The 19,396-nt window shown below is 33.5% G+C and overlaps 2 protein-coding genes across 2 annotated transcripts; both read right to left on the bottom strand.

The window, feature by feature from the left end:
- Nucleotides 1-1,822: 1,822 nt before the first annotated feature.
- Nucleotides 1,823-2,785, bottom strand: LOC131636473 (uncharacterized). Its single transcript, XM_058907078.1, has 2 exons — nucleotides 2,482-2,785; nucleotides 1,823-1,884 (listed from the first exon to the last, which is right to left on the bottom strand). The coding sequence occupies exons 1-2, from the start codon at nucleotides 2,783-2,785 to the stop codon at nucleotides 1,823-1,825; spliced, it is 366 nt and encodes a 121-aa protein (XP_058763061.1).
- A 14,232-nt stretch (nucleotides 2,786-17,017) lies between these two features.
- Nucleotides 17,018-17,718, bottom strand: LOC131636476 (basic blue protein-like). The gene is made up of 2 exons (XM_058907081.1): nucleotides 17,535-17,718; nucleotides 17,018-17,345 (listed from the first exon to the last, which is right to left on the bottom strand). Exons 1-2 carry the CDS (start codon nucleotides 17,716-17,718, stop codon nucleotides 17,146-17,148), a joined length of 384 nt encoding a protein of 127 aa, XP_058763064.1. The 3' UTR covers nucleotides 17,018-17,145.
- Nucleotides 17,719-19,396: the final 1,678 nt, after the last annotated feature.

The following is a 19,396-nucleotide window of genomic DNA, read 5'->3' as shown; positions in this document are numbered from 1 at the left end:
GATGTTCTATGTGAGAGTTATGGCTGGTCAAAGTTCAGTTGACTTTTCCTATACAAAACCCTAATTTAGAAACTTTGTACAGGAGAGTGTGTTTTGGAGCTTTATGTCTTGATTTTGAGATTGCATATGAGAAATGGTATGGGCAAATTTTGGGGTATGACAGTCATGTTGTGTAATGTTGTGCAAAGTTATAAAGATGTGATTGTGTAGTTTGAGAGATAGTGTAACCGTCTTAAATGCATGAGTCTTGTTTTGTTGTACACGTACAAAGGCACGAGTCCTTGAAAGTGGAAATGTTGGGTAATCTCGTGAAGGTTATTTACTTGTCCCAAACCTAACGAGTATGGAGTTTGAAAGCTTAACGAGTATGAAGCTTTGAGGTGGTTATCTAGTCTTGAGAGAATGACAATCGGCATGACCGAAAATGATAACGGAGGGATCCACATGCATATCGCATAGAGTCACACTTGAGTCACACGTGTCGGTGTGAAATGTTATTATGTGTGATAATGTGATATAAATGTGTGGATGGAAATTTGATTGATATGCATGTTTTATGAGGAGTGATGAATTGTAAAAATGTATGCTTGTTTATGTTGCATTTCCCATTATTATATTTTCTATGATAATTTGAATTCTCACCCTTCTGTTTGAATGTTGCCCTTTGTTGGTAACGTGCAGGTTCAGACGAGTAGTTGCTTGTCCGAGGATTTAGTCGAGGAGCTCCGAATCTTTGTTTGGATTAGGTAGTGAGTCGATGCTCTGATCATGTAACACTGGGATAGGATTAGTGTGTTGAACTCATGTTTGATTTGGTTTTGTATCTTGATACTATCTAATGTTTCTTATGATGTTTATTGTTGTTGCGGGAGGCCTTAGTGCCAAGTATTTTGGATATGATGTAATGATCTCCGTTTTGGATAATATTTGTGATATGATCATGGTATGGGACATTAATCATTTATACAATGCATGAGTATTTGTTATTTTTCACTGTGTATGCATATTCTTAAAGAATTAAGTTAAGTAAAATGTGTTATATTGATGACCGGATGAATTGTATGTTTGTGGATGTATGAATGTTGGTTTTTAAAAGCTTTTAGTTTTTGAAAACGTCGTTGTGACTCCCCTTGTTTATATGCATGTTTACTATGAGTATTTGTTTATGACTATTATTTTGGGGTATTAGAAAGGGGTGTTACACATATCACCGAAATTTAACTAATTGAATTATTCAACCATCGTACAAAACAAATTTATCATACAATAATTACAACAATGCATAACAATTAGCATTCATCGTTTCCCATATATCACAACTAGCACATGGTACGAAATACCAATACATGTTATCCACAATTAACATTAATCCATGACATACACCATTATATGTCATTTACACAACAACATCATAATTAAATAATCAAATGCTAACCAATTCTATCTTATCATATAGATAATCACCTTAGTTTCCTAACGCTTCGAACGACGCATAAAACGGAGTTACGGATCAAAAGTTATGAACATTTGAATTTTTACAAAACATGGCATTTTTGCCCAGCGGAAGAATTCCTTCGCCCAGAGCTCCAAGTTAGTAGTGTGACCACAAAAAACCTCACTCGCCCAGTGCTCGCCCAGCGCACGCTCACCTGGTGCTCGCCCAACGGATGACACCAGAACAACAAAATTCTGTGCGTTTTCAACACTTTCAACACCAACTCAAATCTAATTTTTGCCAACCAAAACTCATCCAAACCACAATTTAACACACATAAAAGGTTCCTAAATATGTTCCTAATCATGGGTTCTCATACAAACATCATTAAACATGATTAATAGCACAAATCCCATAAAATTCAACATAAACCCTAACATTTTCCAAATCTATGAAATTTGGAAAATAAGAGATCATACACCAAGCATACACACAATATTACCCAATCATATAAACCTATAATAATTTAGATTCTAATCCTTTCCTCAATTCAATCTCCTCCCTCTTCAAGAAATCTCACAAACCATCTTCTCTCTTCTATTCCTTTTGTCAAAGTTATGAGAAATGAAATGACCTAACTCTTACTATCTCTTTTCTCTAATTTTAGCTTAACTCAAATATTACCCACCCTTATTTAACTAATTAGGCCCAATAACATATCATCTCATTAATAGCTCTAGTAACCAAATAACACAAATACATATATATATATATATATATATATATATATATATATATATATATATATATATATATATATATATATATATATATATATATTCAAATAACCATTATACCACATAATAATTAATTAAAAATAAATAATAATTAAAACACCAATTAACTAATTAATAAATTAGCTAATAAAAATTGGGATGTTACAACTCTCCCCCACTTAAAAGATTTTCTGCCTAAAAAATTACCTCAAACGAACAACTCCGGATACGATTCCTTCATCTTATCCTCAAGTTCCCAAGTGATATTGCCATCGGCCACTCCACCCCAAATTGCTTTCACCAAAGCAATTTCCTTACCACGAAGCTTCTTCACCTCTCGATCCTCAATTCTCATAGGTGATGTATCGATCGTCAAATTATCCCTTACTTGAACATCATCTAATTGAACAACATGCGATGGATCCACAATGTACCTTCTCAATTGAGACACATGAAACACATCATGCAAATTAGAAAGTGATGGCGGCAATGCAATCCTATAAGCCACCTCACCTACTCTCTCAGAAATCTGATAAGGACCAATGAAACGCGGCGTCAACTTACGTGATTTCATAGCCCTACCAACACCCGTCACAGGAGTAACTCTCAAAAACACATGATCATCCTTCTCGAACTCAAGTGCTTTCCTCCTTTTATCATGATAACTCTCCTGACAACTCTGAGAAGCCTTTATCTTCTCTTGAGTCATATTAATCTTATCCGTAGTCTGTTGAACTAACTCGGTCCATCCACAACACTCTCTCCAGATTCATACCAACATAAAGGAGTTTTACACCTTATACCATAAAGAGCTTCAAAAGGTGCCATTTCAATACTTGAATGGAAACAATTGTGATAGGTAAATTCAATCAAAGGCAAAAGCCTATCCCAAGCTCCTCTTTATTCTAAAACATAAGACCTCAAAAGATCTTCAAGCGACTAAATCATCCTCTCTGTTTAACCATCAATTTGCGGATGATATGCCGAACTCAAACGCAACTTAGTACCCAAAGCACTTTGCAAACCTTCCCAAAATATAGAATTAAACCTCAGATCTCTATCCGAAACAATACTCGATGGAATACCATGCAAGCAAACAATCCTCTCGCTGTATAGCTTCCCAAGTCTCTCCGTCGAATAATCCATCCTTATCGGAATAAAATGAGCAGATTTTGTCAATCTATCCACAATGACCCAAATCGCTTCATAATTACTCGACGTTCTCGGAAAACCCGAAACAAAATCCATAGAAATGCTATCCCACTTCCACTCGGGAATAAATAACAGTTACATCAAACCAGACGGCTTTTGATGTTCAATCTTGGATTCTAACAAGTTAAACATGAATAAACAAATTCCGCTATATCTTTCTTCATACCTTGCCACCAAAATAATTTCCTCAAATCTTGATACATCTTAGTAGCACCAGGATAAATGCTCAAACCACTTTGATGTCCTTCCTCAAGAATCCTCTTTATCAAATCTACAACATGGGGAATACAAACTCGATCATGACATCTCATGACACCATTCTCATCAATCCAGAAATCACCACCATTTCCTTGATTAATCAATGACATTATGTCGACCAATTTCAAATCCGATTTCTGACCTTCCCTAATCTCATCAAGAATACCACAAGTAAGCTTCAACATACCAAGCTTAACACATGAAGTCGTCGCTTCACAAACTAAACTCAAATCTCAAAATTGTTCCAACAATTCCAATTCCCACATGATCAACATAGACATATGCAATGATTTCCTACTCAATGCATCGGCTACAACATTCGCCTTTCCAGGATGGTAATTCAAACTAAAATCATAATCTTTCAAGAACTCCAACCATCTTCTTTGCCTCATATTCAACTCTTTCTGATCAAACAAATATTTCAAATTCTTGTGATCACTATACACATCAAATCTCGATCCAAAAAAATAATTCCTCCAAAGTTTCAAAACAAACACAACGCCAGCCAACTCTAAATTATGTGTCAGATAATTCCTCTCATGAACTTTAAGTTGCCTTGAAGCATAAGCTACCACTTATCCTTTTTGCATAAAAACACCTCCCAAACCCATCAAAGAAGCATCATAATACACAACAAACGGTTCTAACAGATCCGGAAAAATCAAAACAGGAGTTGTAGTCAACCTTCTCTTAAGCTCTTGAAAATTCACTTCACACTGCGAAGTCCAAATAAAAGCTTGACCTTTCCTAGTCAATTGCGTCAACGGCAAAGATAACTTATAAAATTCCTCAATGAACTTCCAATAATAACCAACCAAACCAAGAAAACTACTGATCTCAAAAACAGACTTAGGAGCTTCCCATTGAGATACAGCCTCAATCTTCGAAGGATCAACAAAAATACCTCCACTCAAAATCACATGGCCAAGAAAACTTACTACTTTCAACCAAAATTCACACTTAGAAAGCTTCGCAAACAACTTCTTCTCTAGAAAATCCTCAAGTTGACTCTTCAACTCTTTCAACTCAGAAGTTAACATCCGATATGGAGCCATCGATACAGGACTAGTTCCGCGAACTAAATCAATCGAAAAATCAATTTCTTGTTCCGACGATAGGAAATATCTCCGCAAAATTACGAACTATTGGCAATTCTCCAATTGTTCTCTTCTCATGAACATCCAAAGTTGCCAATAACATAAACAACTCTACACCATATCGCACAGATTCATCCACTTTACATACTATCAAGCTGGCAAGATAAGTCTATATATTCCAACACGATCCCGTCTACTATCAACAAGAGATTAAGGTTGATCAGTTCCTCAATTTGTCAATAGGTAGTCGAAAGCCATGATGGTAGAATAAACCATCGTTACCCAGCCACGTCAGCGTTCCCTTCAAACTTGTGCTCAAAACCACCAAAAGCACCATAGCCAACAAAATAAGGGCCTTGAATCCACACTTCCAGCCAAACCGAAAAACATCATAGTCTCGCCGATAATTACACTTATTCCACTCACGGCACATTAAACCAACTGTTCACACCTGAACAATATCAGAGAAGCATAACCTTCTCCCCCACTTGTTTCAATCCCATCTCTGCAGGAAATTGTTAGAAACACACCGAGTATCAACAATGTTTCACACACATATCGCATACCAAAGGGAATAAACTCATTAATAACCTGGCCAATTGGCCGACCATGCTCTGATACCACTAATGTAACACCCCTTTTCTAACCCCAAATATAACATATTAATCACAGAGTATTAGCATGCATAAAGTAAAAGAGGCGTCACATGTTGTTTTCACTACAATTGAAAACCCAAAACAAACATACAACACATGCACTAATCATCTCGTAACACACTTGAATACCTCATGCTTTCATCAAATTATGCACATCGCACACGGAAAATAGAATTGCTATCAAACAATTTCAAAGAATATATCTACCATGCTATCAAACAATTTCAATGAATATATCCCATACTATATTTAATTATTCCATATAAAACCAAAATAAAATATAGGCAACATAGTCGTTAACAACATATCCAAAGTATCGATCAAATACATACAAGATAGCAATATCCAAACATAAGCATAAGTCAATAAAGGAAAACCCCCCAAGTGTTACATGATCAGAGCATATGACTCGCTACCTAATCAAACAACAAACTTAGGAGCTCCTCGGCTAAATCCTCGGATAACTCGCTATTCCTCAGCCAAAATTCAACTAATTGAATTATTCAACCATCGTACAAAACACATTTATCATACAATAATTACAACAATGCATAACAATTAGCATTCATCGTTTCCCAAATATCCCAATTAGCACATGGTACAAAATACCAATACATGTTATCCACAATTAACATTAATCCATGACATACACAATTACATGTCATTTATACAACAACATCATAATTAAATCATCAAATTCTAACCAACTATATCTTATCATATAGATAATAACCTTAACTTCCTAACGCTTCGAACGACGCATAAAACGGAGTTACGAATCAAAAGTTATGATCATTTGAATTTTCACAAAACAGGGCATTTTCGCCCAGCGGAAGAAATCCTTCGCTCGGTGCTCCAAGTCAGTAGCGTGACCATAAAAAACATCACTCGCCTGGTGCTCGCCCGGCGGATGACACTAGAACAGCAAAATTCTATGCGTTTTCAGCACTTTCAACACCAACTCAAATCCGATTTTTGCCAACCAAAACTCATCCAAACCACAATTTAACACACATAAAAAGTTCCTAAACATCTTCCTAATCATTGGTTCTCATACAAACATTATTAAACATGATTAATAGCACAAATCCCATAAGTTCAACATAAACCCTAACATTTTCCAACTCTATGGAATTGAGAAAATAAGAGATCATACACCAAGCATACACACAACATTACCCAATCATATAAACCTATAATAATCTGGATTCTAACCCTTACCTCAATTCAATCTCCTTCCTCTTCAAGAAATTTCACAAATTGTCTTCTCTCTTCTACTCTCTTCTATTCCTCTTGCCAAAGTTATGAGAAATGAAATTACCTAACTCTTACTATCTCTTTTCTCTAATTTGGGCTTAACTCAAATATTACCCAACCTTATTTAACTAATTAGGCCCATTAACATATCATCTTATTAATATCTCTAGTAACCAAATAACATAAATACATATATGTATTCAAATATTCAAATAATCATTATACCACATAATAATTAATTAAAAACAAATAATAATTAAAACACCAATTAACTAATTAATAAAATTGCTAATAAAAATCGGGATGTTACAGGTCGTAGTGCCACATAGGTAAATGTCACTTTGTTTTGAAATAAGTTTCGATGAACTCGTCACATATGAGGTTGTGTAGCCACATAGGCGTAAATCACCTTGGACCCATCCGACTCATTGCACGGTGTGTTTGTGCAAGTCTCTTGACGTTAGGAACTTGAGACTCACTGAGGGTGTGTTGTGTGGAGGTAGACAGGTAAATACTACTTCTGGATTCCTCGTATGTGGGTATGGGTCTGCATACTTGGTTATTGTGCTTTAGTTGTGTGATTGGTGCTTTATAATTGGGTGGTCACGAGACTCCCAATTGTGATGTTATGTGTTGTTGTGTTTTCCTGAACTTGATAGTGAAGAAACGCGGGATCAATGGTGGATCTGTTTCAATGCATGTACCCTGTAGAACATAGTGAACCTGTAAGATAGGGGGACTCACTCATATTTAGTAATCTCATACCAATCCTATTATATCTTTTTCAGGTTTTTCGAGGCAATACAAAGGAAAAAGGTAGGAAGGCCTAGCTTGCTTGAAGGAGTTTCTTGGCTAGATATTATTCTGTTTTTAGCTTTTCAACTTATGTACTTTATGGATTATGTATAAGTACCTACGAGATTTTACCTTTTGGCCATGATACATTCGACTTTTATGCATTGTACTGATACTTATCCTATTTCGCTGCTTATGTATGACATTCATGTACCATATTATAATACCTCACGCATATTATTCTAGACATATATGTATGGCATTTTACAAATCTAGTCAATCGGAATAAAATCAAGCTTATCCCTGGCCTTAGAGGTTTTGAAGATCCCTCTCATTGTTTATTTGCTGATGATGTCATGGTGTTTTATAGAGGTGACAAAGGCACCATAGCTTTTCTGATTAACTTCTTCTCTAGGCATGCTTTTTCTTCAGGTCAAATGGTGAGTCCCTAATAATCAATAATCTTCGTTAGGTTTGTTAGTAAGGCTAGGTTGCACCATATTTGTAATTAGTTAAGGGTTAAAATTCGACGTATTCCCTTCTCTTATTTGGGTGTTCCTATATTTAAAGGTAAACCTAAAGCCAGGCATCTTAGACCTATCCTTAACAAAGTTATATCTAAGTTGGCCAAGTGGAAAGGTTCTCTTCTCAACTTTGCAGGTAGGGTACAAATGGTTAAATCTTGGCCCAAGTCTTTGATCAAAGAATTGGAGATATCAGTAAGACTAAGCTATTTAGTGTGGCTTGGTCTAAGGTGAGCAAACCTCTGGAGCAGGGTGGTTTAGGCCTAAGGTTAATTTCTAACTTCAACGAAGCTTTCAACAAGAAACCTTGCTGGGATCTTTTAATCTCTTCTGAAAATTGGGCCTTCTTGTTAAAATTCAGAGTGCTCAAAGAAAGCACTCCTGTAAAACCCTAAACACCCCGCGCTTATTATTATAAAATAAAGCATGTAGAAAACACATATTTACACATAGGATGTTACTCGACATCAAACACATCTGCTCTACAACACTTAAAATTCAAAATAAAACATTCAACACCTATCATCGTATGCCTACCTTCACTTAAGGTTTCATCACAGCATAATTATAAAGATAAACATGTTTTGCAAACAAATAAGTCTCGTGAATATACTTTATTAAAATCAAATGAAACACGAGAAAAATATTCTGATAACAACATAAGTATCACCCCGGAGAGAGTATAACATCCCATTCTCCATTTAACATAAACAGAATAAAAAGACATTGTTCACCCCCACCTAGTGTTACAAATCAGAACACGAAATGTAAAATAAATGGAAGCACAAAAATATTGCAAGCAAGCAACACACACAAATGGTTGGAAGCACACAAACAGTTGGAAACACACAAACAATTGAAAACATACAAATAGTTGGAAACACATAAGAAGATCACTTTTAGGTGATCTTCCATCTCTTGCCCCTGTCAAAAAGCCTTCTGTATTCCTTGTGGCTGTCTTGCAGAGTTCTTCTGTTCCATCCCTTGTCCCTAGCAATTTGAGTATCAGCTTCAAAAAATAGAGGAAAGATGCAGTAACAGTTTCATTCCTATGTAACACCTCGATAATTTAATTAATTATTTAATTAAATTATTGCGAAATTTAATTGTTAAAAATGTTGAAGTTGGAATTATTGGCAAAATACTATGAGATATTATTTAATCGATGGGTTGATTAAGTTGTAGAAAATAATATAGTATTAATTTATTGGAGTATTATAAGACAATATTATTATGGACTTAATTAAGTATTTATGGTAGTAGGAGTGGGAGGTGTGTTGTTAGGCCCAATAAGAATATTATTATTATTTGGTTAAAAAGGAAAATATTAGGTGCCGACCGGCATGGGAGGGAAGGGAGAGGATGCCGATGAGCACACCCCACTGTGACGACCGTCATAGTGCCTCCATGCGTTTGTTTGTTTTGTTTGTTCCTGGGACACTCGTGCCATGTTTTATGTATCTTGTTCTTTTATTTTGTTTATTAAATTAGATTGTGCTACTGTTTATGATTAAGGATTAGGCAGTTGGTAATAAGAATAATAGTAGCAGTAAACTAATAGTAGGTTACATGAGGATATAATAACAATATATTTTATATAACAACAAGAATTAGCAGGTTAAATAAAATAGAAAATAATTAACAGGTTGATAGAAATAGTGATTTTAATTAAGTTGATGTATATTCGTAGTTTAACTGGAGAATTCAATTAACCGAATTTAGTTAATTTTACTCGAATAATTGAGTAGACCTTAAATATATTTCGGTGAATTATTTATGTTGTTTGTTGTTGATTAATGATGTTGTTGAAATATGTGTTTTTGATTAATGTTGTTATTGAATATGTTGTTGTTGCCATATTGATATAAAATTGTAGGCCTATGGCCAACGTTGAAATGTGATGAGTGTCTCTATTTATTGGTACAAGGTTGACTAAGTTGTTGAGTTGCTATTAAGTTGTTGTTGTCGTTACTATTGTTGTTATGACGTTGTGGTTGTGTTGTTAATGTTGTATCGTTGCTTTGGTGTGTGTCTTAAGTTGTTTGCATACATGGCATATCCTTGTTTGGGACTTATGCTCTACAAGTTGGCCTGGATTGGCACCACGTTGAAGTTGAAGGCTTATGCCTTGTTGACGCCTCGGATATTGGCAATTATTAAGTTGGGAGTTCTTCTTCGTTTCTAAGTTGGGAGTTCTGCTCCAATGGTACCACATGCATGTTCATTTGTTGAGTCGTATTCATTGTTGTGTATTTGAATTGATGTGTATTTGAGTTGATGCGTATTTGAGTTGATCTGTTGATGGGTTGTTGTTATATTATGTTGATGATCATGTGGTGAATAATATTGCTCTAAAATGTTGTGAGGCGTGATTTTCATATGAACTGGTTCTAATATATATTGTTTATCCTGATTTCCATTATATTAATAAGTTATTATATAAAGTTGTTATTGCATGTTAATGAAAAAGTTGTTATAATATGTTGATGACATAATTGCTGTAAATGTTGTATGAATGGTTGTGAAGTAATAATTTTATATAATATGAGTCTAATATATTATTTATCATAAACTCGTTTATATTGTTTGATCTCTCACCTCTTTTGTTTGAATGTTACCCTTATGTTGGTAACGTGCAGGTAATCCAGAAGTGAATGTTGTTTACCTTCATTAGTTCGAGTCAGGTGTCGTCGCTCTGATACGTAACACTCGGGGGGGATGAACGCTTGTGTTTTATCGTTGTTATTATATTTAGTTGCTGAACTTTAAGTTGAATTTATTAACGTACCTTGTTGTTTTGAAGTTGTTTTCGGTTGGACAAGATGTTATGTCATTTACGTTGAAATTAAGGTTAAATAAGTTTTTGGTCCCTATAAATATTGCAGTTTCATTTTTAGTCCCTCATGGGTTTTGGCAACGACTTTAGTTGGTTTTGGCAACGGTTTTTTTTTGTAAAAACCGTTGCCTAAAGGCAGGGAGGGACTAAAAATAAAAACTGCAATATTTATAGGGACCAAAAACTTATTTAACCCTTGAAATTATGGTTCCGCTGCTAAATGTTAAAAGTTGTCTTGTTCTAAAGACTAAATTGTATTGTTAATGGTTCATCCGAGTTTTAAGTGTTATGTATATGTTTTATACGTGATTAAAGGACATTGTATATTGAGATTTTGTGACTCTGATTTTATTAATATTCGCCGGGTAGAAATGGGGTGTTACACCTCCATGTCTGTAATTATTATAACTCTTTAATAGTGCAAGTTCCGACTCTACTAATTATGTTTTGATTTATTTTAAGCACTACAGTAAGTTGTTCCTTGTTGTCATTATGTTCCTGAGTAAACAATCTTTCCTTCAACAAAATTCTTGATTAATTGGATATCAAGATTCATGTTCCATTCATGTTGAATTAGATGTCTGATAATATTCAGATCAGCACAATGTAATGTCAAGACATTATGGTTGACATTATAATCCTTCAACACTTGTTTTATCACTTCAGAGAAACATCATGTAGTTTCCCTAAATCAGCTTCAGTATTTAACCAAGAAGCATGTGCTTGCTTCTCATTGATCCAAAAAGACAGACTATTTCTCAAGGCAAAACATCCATCGTCATGAGATAGTTTCTTTTTAAACCCAGTGATGCTCCTTGTATTAGGGTGTTTTAAATCCAGTTCCTCGGATTATTCTGTTTGTTCTTTATTAGATATACAATTTCTTAATTGAGAACCTATTTGTTTAGTGCTTGTGAATTCACTGATTTCATCTCCTATTTCTTCAATAGTCTGCACATGAGATGTTTCAACATTTTTTGTAACATTTGTCTTCTCTTCAGAGACTGAGTCATCAAGGACTACACTTAGAAATTCCATAGCAATCTTATATTTGGATTAAAATACTCTATAAGCTCTATATCACGTAGCATACCCCGAAAATATTCATTCATCTCTTATTGACTCTTTGCTAGTCAGAATATAACATTTATTTCCAAAGACATGAAAATGTTTGACTGCAGGCTTCTTTCCTTTCCATAACTCATAAGAAGTTGTTGGATTTCTTCCTCTCAAAGTCACCTTGTTATGAATATAACATGCAGTATTCATGGCTTCAACTCAAGATTCTTGTGGCAATTTTAGCATGAAGCATGACTCCAACTGATTCATGTATTGACCTAGTCTTTTGCTCAATAATTCCATCTTGTTGTGAAGAGAAATAATGACTAATGCCTTTTGAAATACAAAATTCAGAAAAATTTGCATTCTTAAACTCCTTGTCATGGTACCTTCTGACTTTTATGACCTTACCATTTCTATCTTCTTGAATTTCTTCGCATAAGAATTCAAAGACTTCAAGAAAGTCTGATTTTTATTTGAGAAATTTATCCATGTTAAATTAGAAAAATCATCTATGACTAGAAAGACATACCTTAATCCATCCAATCCTTTTATTGGCCTTGGTTCTATTAAGTACTTGTGAAGAAGTTCCAACACTTTGGAGGTAGTCTGATTTTGTAACATTGGGTGTGACATTACGGTTTTCGTCTTTAATTCACACTCATTATGAACTTGCTTTCCTTCAATTTTGAGTCCTGGCATTCCTCTAATGATTCCTTTGAGTCAGATGTCCTTCATTCTTTTAAACTGAAGGTGGCCAAGTTTCTGGTGCCATATCTTCACTTCATCTTCATTGGTTATTGGGCACATAGGAGTAATTTGAGATTCCTATAGATAACAGTTGTCTTTAGTCCTTATACCTTTCATAAGAACAACTTCTTTCTCATCTTTGACCAAGCATTCAGATTTGGAGAAATTTACCAACAACTCTTGATCACATAGATGACTGATGCTAATAAGATTAGCAGATAGTCCTTTTACAAGAAGGACATCTTCTAACTTTGGAGATCCAACATATATTACCTTACCTACTCCATTGATTTCATCCTTAAGCCCATCACCAAATCTGATAGCTCATGAGGGATGGTACCTGATATCTACTAGAAATATGTGAATGCCTGTCATGTATCTAAAGCATTCACTATCAAAGTACCAGTCTTCTCTTCTTGTTTTTCTCAAGGTGGTATGGGTTATTAGGTTGACATATCATTCTTTGATACTCCTCTTTTTTCTAACATAACCAGCTTTAGAATAAATTGCAGACTTTTGATCTTTAAGGAATTTGTAGCAGAATGGTTTTATGTGATCATACTCACCATAATAATGATATTGCCAAATTGAAGAGTTGAAATTTGGATTCTCATTGAGTCTGTCAAGATGTTGAAATATGTGGTTTGACATGCTGGTCATTCTTTTCTTTTCAGCATGAAAGGACTTTTCAGCAGATTTTTTCCTTTGAAGAGTATCAGAGTGATATTTGACTTTTGTGACTCCAGCTTCTTGTATTATTCCAGTTACACTGTTTATCCTTTTGAAGGAGTTTGTCAGGTTGTCAAGCTTAGAATTTAAGAGAGTTACGTCATTTCTCAAATGAGAGACAGTGCACAGAAGTTCATTCTTTTCAATTTCAAGATCATTAATGATCTTTCTTTGTTCTTCTACAGTACTGAGATTTTCTTCACACCTGTCATCGGTATCCTTATGGGACACATTCATGTCTTTATAAAGATCATTTTCATCACAAGATTCTACTTCATCAGCCCATCTACCAGGGAGAGCCATCACAAGTTTGGCAGTTTTAGTAGTAGTTTCATCTTCTGACTCATCATCGTCATCAGACCAAGATACAACCAACCCCTTTTTGAGAGTCTTGAGATAGGTTGAACATTATGGTGTAATGTGACCATATCCATCACACTCATAACATTGAATACCTTTGCTTTTAATGGAATTTTCTTCAAATATGGTATTATTCTAAGAATCACTATTGTTCTTGATGTCAAATGAGATGTTCTTAACATTAGGTCTTCCTCTTCTGGCCATTCTATGCAGAATTATATTGAATTGCTTCCCAAGTAACACAACAGTTTTGGATAGTCCTTCCTCAGTATCTAGATCAATTTTACATATTTTATCTTCAGAGATAGATACAAAGGCTATACTTTTGTTCTTCTTCTCAAACTTGTCATTAATAGCTAATTCAAAAGTTTGAAGTAAACCAACAAGTTCATCAACCGTTATGATAGTGATGTCATGAGCTTCTTCAATGATTGTCACTTTCATATCAAATTTCCTATGTAGAGACCTAAAAAAATTTCTTGCAATTTTTTCTTTTGACATTTTTCTCCCAATGCACTGGATCCATTAGCAATTTCAAGAATCTTCATATGATATTGCTAGATAGTTTCATCATTACTCATCTTCATATTTTCAAATTTGGAAGTGAGAAGCTGGAGCCTAGACATTTTTACCTTAGATGTGCCTTCATAAGTTATCCTGAGGATTTCCCATACATCTTTTGCATCAATATAGGTGTTGATTAACCTGAACACATTCTTGTCTACTCCATTGGATAGAGCATTCAGAGCCTTGGAGTTTGCAAGAGAAAATTTATCATCCTCATCAGACCAATCTTCTTCAGCTTTTAAGGACATATTTCCTTCTTTGTCTTTATTAAAAGGATGTTCCAAAACTTTTAAAACAACCATGGTGATAAAACAATCACACTCCTCGTGACCAAGAGAACCCAAGTAGAAAGATAACACTTTCCAATAAACAAAATACTTAGTTAAGCACCCTAACTAAGAATAATACTTGATCTTGCTTAAGAGCTTTGATCAAGAACACCACTCAACTCTCTTACTTAAAAGCTTCAAGAGTGAGAACACATGTCCATCTCAATGTTTCAAAAGATACATGAGTGACACAAAATAACACAAAACACGAAGGACTTGAAGAACTACCAAAATAGAAACCCTTATTGCTCCCATGGCTTTCCTTACAAGAAAGTTTGAGAAACTAGGTTTTCCAAGTTCCTTTTTATAGATACTTGTAGAATGGGCTTGAACTTTAATAAGAATCTAATCTTCTCTTTTTTAAAAACAGTTGCAAGATCTTTTCACAAATTAGGAACAAATAATATCAAATCAAATCTTAGTTTTCTAAAAGAAATCTCAAACATCATTTTTCTAAAAACTGAGACTAATATGCATTTGTCCTAATCATCCCTTGATTGCATGTAATGATTATCTAAATATTCCATATTCTCATATTTTTCAATCAAATCATTCAAGGTTTAAAAACCAGTCTGAACTGTCAGGATGTTCTGGTATAAACTGTCATAACATCTGTCAAAACACATAACAGCAGAACCTGTTATGACAGTTGAATAGGATGTTACAACATCTTGTTCAACATCAGTTAAGAACCATGTTTTAGCAAAATTATGCCAATACAAAAACCATGGAACTACACCTTGGAAGACTATTGAGCTCATCGCCTGGTCTAATGTCGACCCCTCTCTTTGGAGAGTGAGGATAGGCGGAGACGTGAAGAAGGTTTTTATTCTTGAGAACATATCCTCACATTCCCCTGTCTACCTGAACTTCTCCTTCTTCTTGAGAGCAAAGATGAAAAGAAAAGCCTGATCGCCCGCACATCAAAGGAAACTTGACACTTATCTAGTTTTGCTTCAATGGCCCTTTTTCGTTAGCATGAAGCAAAATAACTTTCTCGCAGGCACCCGAATGAGCACTTGGCGGGATACATGAGCATGTTGTACTTCCTAACTGATTGCAGGATGTCCTCCAAGTCTGCTGCATGACTACGCTCTTTTCAGGTCTTTACTATCATGTTGTTGACATAGACTTTCGAATTCTACGCTATCTGTTTGGAAAATATGGCGTCCATGAGTCGCTGGTAGGTGCAAACTGTATTCTTGAGGATGAAAGGCATGACATTATAATAGTAGTTGTCATGGTTTTATATGAATGTCGTCTTGGGCGCATCAATTGGGGATCCATTTTAATCTAGTTGTACCTTAAGTAGGAATCCATCAAGTTCACTGTCTGATAGCTTGAGGATCAATCAATCAGACGATTAATATCTGGAAAGTGATATTTAGGAAAGTTGTATGTAGGTCGGTGAAATCCACACACTTGTGCCACTTATTTGATGGTTTTTTTTATCAATACCATATTGGCTAGCCATGTTAGGTATTTTACATATGTGATGAAACCGACACTTATTAGCTTACTTACCTCCTCTTCCACGACGACTCTATTCTCCTCGTCATTTTTTTCCTTTCATTGTAACACTAGTCTCATAGAGGAGACGTTGACGACGGGGCGATGGCACATCACTCTAGTATTTATGACTAACATGTCAAAAGGGGCCTGGGAGAATAAGTCAACATGTCTAATTAGTTCAGAAATGGACGTGCCAATCTTTGTCATTTCGTGAGCCAAATGACCTATTTGAACCTCCTTCAATGAGCCAAAGGATCTTTGAACCTCCTTCAGATCCTCTGTGAACGTGAGCCTCTGGTTTTCCACGTCTAGTCTATGGTTCTAGCTCGCGTTGTTTGTGTCTTTGTGGATGTGTAGGAGTTCCATCTTGTTTAAGGGTGAAATTTTAGTTAATATAGATATTGTTAGGTCTATTAAGTGCTTATTTTGAGATTGGTTCCAAGTTAAGTTTAAGATATCTGTTTGTGTTTCTCGTTCGTGGCAGGAGTGAAAATCTAATCTATAGACTTGTTTTGTGTTGTAGGAAGTTGTCTTTTCTTCTATTCCTTTGTAATTAGGGTCGAGTATCTCTTATACTCATTCTAATTCAATTGTTTATAAAAAAAATAAGTTATTATACTACCAATTTTTTAGGAGAAGGTTTAAAAAATTGAAAAAATATATATCAAGAAATTCTAATTCAATTGTTTATAAAAAAAATAAGTTATTATACTACTAATTTTTTAGGAGAAGGTTTAAAAAATTGAAAAAATATATATCAAGAAAGTTATGTAATTTAATTACTCTATGATACTTTTGACTATCAAAATTATGAAAACAAAAGAATTAATAAGATACTAGTACTAAATCCATCATTCTATAGCAATTCAATACAACAATGCAGTCCTTTCCATTAGTATATCTCGAAAAGCAAAATTACAACACTGCCTTGAAAAGATGCCTTGGATAGATAAATTCATAAAAATTGAAAATTACAAGGCATTAGTTAAGAGATTAATAAGCATTCACTGCAATTTTCTGTCCTCGATTACAATGACCTGGAACAGCACATATGAAGTAGTTAGCTCCTTTAGTAAGTTTAATTCTATCTGCTCCAGATGCATGCAACTCAGATCCTCCTAGAGCTACACATGACTTATAGCCAAACTCATTCACTCTCACCACATTGTGTATCAAAGGAATGTAATTGAACACTGCATGTAAACAACAGTTAAAATATAAACTATGTCTTAGATTATAATAATAATAATAATAATAATAATAATAATAATAATAATAATAATAATAATAATAATAATAATAATAATTCATTATTGAACCAAGCATTGATTATTTTGATGTTTAAAAAAATAAAATAGCATGTATAAGATTAAGATGCTTACCAAGTATGTCACCTTCTCTGAATATTTTTCCTGCAGGCCAGCTTTGAACACCAAAGGTCCAACCTTGGCCATCACCAACAATGTATGTTTCTGCATGAATCATGTTAGGATGAAACACAAACATACATAATAGTAGCATTGTAACAACACTTGTGCTACTTGCACTGCCTCTTCCCTCGCCCATCTTTTGATAATTTTGATTTGAGTGTTCATGAGAGAAACATGAGAGGTAGTTTTATAGCATAAATGTGACATTAAGGACTATGTGGACTACAGTTTTGAGTAGGTCAGGCGTTTTATTTCTTTCTAGGTGTTGGAAAGTGTGGTTCTTACTTGAATGTTACTACTATTTTTATTTCCTTTTTGCTTTAGCTTTTCTTGTTCTTTGTGATTCTCTGCATGCGTGTGTAGCTGTGTTTTTTATTCAGTTATGGTTGGTATCTCTCTCCTACTGCTATAGACTTTGGATTTCGTTTTTTCTTTTAGTATATAAAAATATTTGACAATTTCTTTATAGACCTTATTGGGTGAAAACTCCTGCTGAAAATCTCAAAATATTTTTTAGAGATGTATTTTCGAAAACATCTTAAAAAAATTGAGATTTTGGTTAATTCGGAGATACATCTCCGAAAACACCAAAAAAATGGGATTTTGATTAATTCAGATTTACATATCCGAAAAAATCTCAAAAAAATGTTAGAGATTTTTTCGGATATGCATATCCGAAAAAATCTCAAAAAATTAAAAATTTTGAAATTTGATTAATTTGGATATCTTAAAATTGATATAAGTTATAAGTTATAAATAATAATAATAATGATAGTTATACTGTTGATATTTCTATTCTAATTCTAATTATAAATTAAAAAATAAAAATCATACGCAATTAATTATTTTTTTATAAATTTCATATTAATTTTTAACTTTAAAATTGTTTTGGAAATTTTGTTTATAAAATGAATTTTTTTAACTATAAAATTGTTTTTGAAAATTAGTTTATAAAATGATTTTTGTTTATGTATCATAAAAAATAATAAATAAATAGTAAATAAATATCTTTATTATTATTATTATCATTATTAATTTTATATATAAAAATAAGGTGCTGATTTAAGTCACATTTTTTTTAAAAAAAAGTGTCTTCGTATATGATATCCGAAATAATCCTTTTTTTCTAAAAAAATTACCTTCGGAGATTCACTTCCGAACTATAGGGATATTTTGGAATTTTCACCACAGGTTTCTAAGAAGACATGGAGGTCTATAAAGAAATTGTCAAATATTTTTTATTTTTGCTTTTAAAAAAAAGACTATTCATGGAGTAAAATTTAACCTTTTTTTTGGAGGTAACAATTTCAAGATTTTAATAATTATTTGTTAATTTTAGATAATTATAGTACATCACATAACTTAAGAAAAAGTTATAAACAAAAAGATAATAATAATTATTTTATCAAGTTATTTTTATTAATTATTAAGGGTTTAATGGATATATGCATTGACAATATAAAATAGTTCTACACTGTCATCCAATAAAAAACCATCAATTTGTCATGCCATTAATTTTTTTTTAAAATAACAGAGTGATTTAATTGAATACATGATTGTGATTGGTTGACAGTTTAAAACAGTACATTGTTCATTTTCTCAATTATTAATAGTAGTACATTTTAATGAAAAAAATTAGATACAATTTGTTAGGTGTAATTTATATTTTTTTCAATGAAAATATATAATAAATGTATTTAAATATCTTTTAAAAAGTAAAAATAAAATAAAATTGCATATATATAAAATTATACATTTATTATATTTTTATTTAAAAGAATATCTAAGAAATAATACTATATAAGTTTTATCCT

This window comes from Vicia villosa, unplaced genomic scaffold (assembly GCF_029867415.1).
Source record: "Vicia villosa cultivar HV-30 ecotype Madison, WI unplaced genomic scaffold, Vvil1.0 ctg.001755F_1_1, whole genome shotgun sequence".
In the NCBI taxonomy this organism is placed as follows: Eukaryota; Viridiplantae; Streptophyta; class Magnoliopsida; order Fabales; family Fabaceae; genus Vicia; species Vicia villosa.
This window is presented reverse-complemented; position numbering and strand designations above follow the sequence as displayed.

What these genes read in the sequence shown, in the direction of transcription:
- LOC131636473 (XM_058907078.1), bottom strand. Translation starts at nt 2,785, where the DNA reads ATGAAATCACGTAAGTTGACGCCGCGTTTCATTGGTCCTTATCAGATT. An exon ending in TTGGGGTGGAGTGGCCGATG is followed by an intron (nt 1,885 to 2,481) that starts GCAATATCACTT and finishes CAAATTTCATAG; the next exon opens with ATTTGGAAAATGTTAGGGTT.
- LOC131636476 (XM_058907081.1), bottom strand. Translation starts at nt 17,718, where the DNA reads ATGGGCGAGGGAAGAGGCAGTGCAAGTAGCACAAGTGTTGTTACAATG. An exon ending in CAGAGAAGGTGACATACTTG is followed by an intron (nt 17,346 to 17,534) that starts GTAAGCATCTTA and finishes GTTTACATGCAG; the next exon opens with TGTTCAATTACATTCCTTTG.